Source organism: Loxodonta africana, chromosome 16 (assembly GCF_030014295.1).
Source record: "Loxodonta africana isolate mLoxAfr1 chromosome 16, mLoxAfr1.hap2, whole genome shotgun sequence".
Taxonomy (NCBI): Eukaryota; Metazoa; Chordata; class Mammalia; order Proboscidea; family Elephantidae; genus Loxodonta; species Loxodonta africana.
Genome location: NC_087357.1, coordinates 75002671 through 75008670, shown reverse-complemented (window position 1 = coordinate 75008670; position 6000 = coordinate 75002671). Strand labels below are relative to the sequence as shown.

At 44.7% G+C, this 6000-nt stretch overlaps 1 protein-coding gene across 8 annotated transcripts in view; it reads right to left on the bottom strand.

Moving 5' to 3' along the window:
• Window positions 1–989: 989 nt before the first annotated feature.
• Window positions 990–6000, bottom strand: part of LRMDA (leucine rich melanocyte differentiation associated) — a 1290642-nt gene continuing 1285631 nt past the window's right edge. For all 8 annotated transcript variants that reach the window (XM_064269070.1, XM_064269074.1, XM_064269069.1 and 5 more), the window contains one exon: window positions 990–1156. In XM_064269070.1, the coding sequence (XP_064125140.1) occupies window positions 1087–1156 (70 nt within the window). In that variant the 3' untranslated portion in view covers window positions 990–1086. The remainder of the gene's footprint in view (window positions 1157–6000) is intronic.

Genomic DNA, 6000 nt, shown 5'->3' with positions numbered 1-6000 from the left:
TCTCGAGAAAGCTATTCACCCCACTACCCAGCCATCAGTTTGTCATAGTGCGGTAGCTTATGTATTATTATGATGCTGGAAGCTATGCCATCAGTATTTCAAGTACCAGCAGCATCACCCATGATGGACAGGTTTCAGCAGAACTTCCAGACTAAGCCAGACTAGGCAAAAAAGCCTGGTGACCGACTTCTGAAAATTAGCCAGTGAAAACCTCGTAAATCAAAACAGAATGTTTTCTGGTGGAGTGCTGGAATACGAGCTTCCTAGGCTGGAGGGCACTACATAACAGCCACAGCAGTGGACTCAGACAAACCGATGATCATGAAGACGGCGCAGACCCGGGCAACATTCTGTTCTGTTATACAGGAGGTCACCATGAATCAAAGCCAACTCCATGGCAACTCACCAAAACAACATTTACTCCAATATAGGGGTTGTAATAACATGAGGCTGGCCATCAACATAGGACCTGGCTGAGAATTTATACCTTCTGTTCTCAGAGAAACTACAGGCTGGAATGCACTGCCTGTGATAGAGGACGTGAGAGGAAAGGGTGTGCACGGACATGCCAACTATAAGATTAAGAGGAATAAGGGAGAGTGGTCTTTCCCTAAACTGCAACTATTCTACTAAAATAAGCCCACAGCACAATGGTATCAGAGTGCTGACGCTCAATAGGCAAGCTGAAAACAGGAGTCTCTCTCACTTGACTAGAGCCACTGAGCATGCTCACGGAGGCCCCAGGTGTGACCTCTGCTCCCCCGTGAGCAGTGGAAGGACCAGGCAATTTATCATGGTGTTCATCCTGTCAGCCCTGGTGCTTCGCCGCCACTGTCTGTCACCCTGGTGGATGAGACCTGCTTAAGGGCAATCATGTCAATCTCTATATGACCACTCAGTCTAAGGCAGGAGGATAATCTTGACAGGCCTGGCAAAGTCAGGAGAAGGTACCAACAGCTGAAGCCATAGCTTTCACACAGAGATGCAATTTGGGCCATGATTGTTTCGCATTTTATTTTTGTTTTCCCTTTTTCATTCATTCTCATGAGATAGGCTAAAGCATACAGAACTTGGCTTCAGAGCTGGTCATCTCGGATGAATCTGTTGCCCTCGGAGTTTTTCCCATAGTAAACGTAGCGACACTTCCCCAGCACACCTACAAATGAAAGGAAACATATGGTTACAGGTGGTACAATTAGCACAGCAGGGAAACACCGGTGCTGGAAGGCAGGGATGATAGGCAACCGCAGCTCCGATGGGTGCCAGAAAACGGACTAAGTCCCAGAAGGAAAGGACTCTATCTTCTTGTCCTTGGAGCCGACATCCAGAGAGTCACCACAGAGTACAGGCTCTGTGCTCCTAGGAATAGCATTTGTCCTGCGTGGCTTCTCTTCCACATTTTAGTGATGTTTCTCAGTTGGCCAGTTAGTCCCCAAAATACAGCATACAACCCTACTCTTAGGTTTCTAAAAATGGAAAATTAAGAGTTTAAAAGATGGACCAAGGAGCCCCGGGGCACAGTGGTTACGAGTTCGGCTATTCAAACCCACCAGTGGCTCCACAAGGAGAAAGATGTGGCAGTCTGCTTTTGTGAAGATTACAGCCTTGAGAACCCTATGGGGCAGTTCTACTCTGTCCTATAGCGTTGCTATGAGTCAAAAGATGGACTCAACTCAAGCAAAAGATGTGGAGCGATCTTCCCAGATTTGTGACTAATCTGAAGTCCTTTATCAAGAATCAATATTGTTAGCTTCCAGAGAGAATCTCCCAAATCCCGGAAGGCATCAAGCACACACTCGATGATTAAGAAAGAGTGGCGGTGTTGGCAAAATGCCAACAAGACCCTCCAACGTTTATAAATGGCTTCTTTTCAACGTTTCTGGAACTCTCTTCTCACATTAGAATGCAATTGATTTTCACCTTCAGTTTAATTTTAAGTAATTTTGTGGCACCAAATACAGCTTGCCTCTCATGCAAGGAGATTACAGGAGGCCTTAACTATGAAAAATACCTCTGAAATATGGTTAAACTCTTTAATCAAGTCATTATTTCTTCTAAAAACCCAAGAGAAATCATTTGCCATAACTATTATAAAAGCTTGGTAGAATTATTAAGGAAAAATCAGTTTTTCCAAAAAAACATAACTTTAGTTTGCTTTTTACCACCTTTTTTTCTTCTAATTTTAGAAAAGCTAACTTAAAATTCAACTGCACAGAGTTATATCATTACTTACAACATCTGAGGCTCTGAAGTGTACAAAGACAACTAGGGAAAACCAAAGAAGAGAACCGTCCATAAAACATTAATTCATGAGCCACAAATCGGCCTGTGAAAATAGCTACCAATACCCACAATTATTTTTTCCATCACTTTGATAGTGAAACCAGCAAGCACTATTTATTGTTAATTTGGGATACATTAGCACTGGGAATTATCCAGGTTCCTCACATCAGAAGTTTTTTTTTGTTTTTTTTTTCTCTGTAAAATATGTAATTGACTGAGTAAGAATCGACTGGAAGGCAACTAACATCAACCTAAGCTCTCTGCTTAAGGTAGCAAAACAAAAGAGAGGACAATTTCAAAATCTAGATTGATAGCCAGGAATAATCTTCAAATTCTCTTCTGAGTGCCTTGCACTTAGAAAGGATCATTGTCCAGGTTCTGTGTCCAGAGCTATTATCTACAGAACATGCCAAAATGCCTCACACCCATTGGCATTTGTTGACTGATGTATCCACTAATATTTTCCGTTTTTTTTTTTTTTAATCTTTCTCGAATATTTTGATGAGATATATTTACTCCCGGTGGCAACAGTCTGAGAGTACTTGTATGCTTTCTCTAACATCTGGAAGGTGATTACAAAATATGAAAAAAAAAGAATTAATCAAACACCCAAAACGTACCCACTGATTGCAAAACTAAGGAAGGAAATGGGCAAAATTTTAGACATGAAAAGTGGCATTATTCTGGTGGATTTATACATCAGAAGTTTTAAGCAGTAAATATTGTGTGTGTGTGTATGATTGAAAAAAACAAAGATGTTTCTACACTTTAAAACTTTAAACCTTATTCTTAAATAAGGATTGAGGCAATGCTCTTAGAAACTTTCAAGGACAGGACAGATGCTCGCTGGTTGGATGAATCGGGACAAAGTTGGAAATTGCTGGGATCACGGAGTCTTGGAGAGTTGGCAATAGGGAGAGGAGGACATAGTTTCCATGACCTCAAAACTGCTCTTGAACTCATTCTCATTACTTCCCTCCTCCTACCATGTTCCCAAGAGTTACTTTACTGTGGGCTACTCTTCTCTCTTGGCCCCCCTTTACCCTTGGCCCCCCATTCCCAACTTCTGGCTTATGCTATTGGTACAGTGCCTGGAAACATTGAGCTTGGATGAAGCCTCAGTGAGGTCCTTCTTGGGGCATCAATTATTCTTCAGGGCTGTTGGCACTGTGATGTGTCCTTTATTATGCTGAATTATGTAGCACGCAGGGTTGCAGTGATATTGTCACCAGCGCTGGGATCCCATCTGCAGGCTTGGCTGGCCTGGCTCTGCCCGGCAAACAGCATCTCCTACGGCCTGGATCGGAGCGACTCAGATGTTTCTGAAAATCCACGAGGGACTTCCTTAAACATAATTGATTCAAATAAACCCTCAAGAATCTAGAAGGCTAGAGCCCAGGGATGTTAATTTTTTTCTACAGCACCAGAAGAGCATGAATTTTTATAAAAAGAAATGGATAGGGCTGTCAGATATCATAAAGAGTACAGTCTTTCTCTTCAGTAAAAAATGAAAAGCAGAAACGCACACACATACCACACCAGTGGGTGCGTTCTCTTCAGCAAACTCTCCAGTGTGTTCAGGGATTTCATTTCCTTTTTCTAACCTCTCTCCGTGCACAACAACTCCAGATCTTGGCCTAGATGCAACCTGGACAACAAGTACCATCCTGGAAACCGGCTGGACTCTCCTAGAACGTGGGTAGTGATGTGGAGTGAGGTGAAGTGTTACGAGTCCCATCCCCCAGGCCTTCCTTCTTGTCGGCATTGATAAAAGCCCCTTTTTAAGGCCTGCCCTGTTTCTTTGGGCCTGGAAGCAAGAAGGTTTATAGACATCCTGGTGAGAGAGGACTGTTTGATGAATGCAGGAGACTGCAGCTAGGTGTCAGCGGTTGGAAAATGAGGCAAAGACATGAGGTATTAATATTGTCAATGATCTCTTGACGGGAAAACAGATACCGCATTCACCGTCAGACTTAAATAGACATCAAGTGTGTTAATGACAAAAGGGCAGACTTCAAACAAAGGGGCTGTGTGGTGGGGAGCTGAACGGGTCTCTGTGCTGGCAATAGCCTGATCTGAAGAGACACTGTCAGGACTCCAGACAGGCCTGGGATTGTGTGCAGTGACAGAAAACAGAGATGCTGACAGAGATACCAGCGCCATATTCTGCCAAGGATATTCTAACACTGCCTGCTGCTCTAACAAAAGCTGACATCCCTCCCTTTCATTCAGGGTCTTCTCCTTTCGCTCCTGCAGAAAATTTCTCAGACATTATTACAGAATCCTCTACAGTGGTGCGGTTCCTGACAGCCCTGTTCATCAGAGTAGTTGGGTCAAGAGGCCCAAGAAGAACCTCAGTCAATCTTTGTAGGAGGGGCACACCCATCCCCACTGATATCTCAGCTACATAAGGTGATCAGAACGCCAGCACATGAGGAACTGTCACCTTGAACAAAATCCTTAAAGGAGAGCCACTCGGTCCATCAGAGGGCCTCTTCAGGAAGATACAGGATGGTCTGGAGGCCAACAATGAAAATGAAAGCCAGCTGCTGGCACTTGCTTGGGAACGAAGGTGGTCCAGCTAGTGACAGTTAAAATCAGCTAAAATTTTTGAACTCCAACAGCCTACAATTGCTTAAATTAAGCAAGCATTGCCTCTCTGTAGACTCCCACCCGAGCTCACCGTTGGGATGCAACTGTCCCCAAAATCGCCCTTTGGGTGTGTTAAAAAAAAAAACAAAACATTAACACGGGAGAATAAAAGGCACCTTCCCACGTGTGGCCCTGGGACTTTATTTATCATGAAGGTTATTTGTAAAATAATAGGTTGTGCTCATAAATTATCTGAGGTGGCACTGTGTTTCTCTCTGCTGTACGCTCCCCATGGCCCTCCTTCTCTGGTTATGGCAACTGCCCTAAACTGTGAAAATTACTGAGAGAACCATTTGCTGGCAAAGAAGATTCTGAGGGAGAGGCGCTCCCAGGCTGGAGTCTGGGAACCCTCTGTTTGTGACTCAGTGGGCAATGGTTTCTGGGCACATCTGCAGTGGACTCACTTGTTTGTACCTCCTCAAACCCCAGTGTCAGGGGACTGGAGGGGGAGCCACACATTTAAGGGCGTATGTAGTGATTAAAATCTCCGGCTTCGGCCTTAATCAGGGAAGCCGGCTTGCAGTGCACACGGATGGCTGCAGCTGTCTGCGTGGGGTTCTCTGTTCGCGGCCTGGAAGACGACGGTGTGCTGCGCCCGGGGAACCCTCTCCTGCCAAACAAGGCTCCTGATTTTTATTAAGTAGCCTGCGCTCCCATCACCATAAGCTCTTAGAACTATAATTATGAAAAAAAAAAAAAATTGGGAAAAATCTGTTTTAAAGAGGCCTTTTTCTTTTTTTTACCTTGTGGCTGGCTGCTCCCCCCCGCCTCCGGAATGTATGTGCTAATTATGTAGGTTAAATTATGACCTTGGGCTGCCTGTGGGGGTGGAAATCATCCTCTGCTCTAGGATGCTAGACCCTACAGGCAGAGACAGCACTGGAAACCTCACCGGAGGGAAACCTGAGCTTATGAAAAGGAAGTCCTAGCACACACCAGCATCTGACCCTGGCAAAGACTCCCAGGCCTTCAAGATCTGAGGGCCTGGCACTTTCCGCTGTGTCTGGACAGTCTCTTTAGTAAGGGCGGGTGGGAAAAGACCTGCATGTAAAGCCAGCTCTGCCC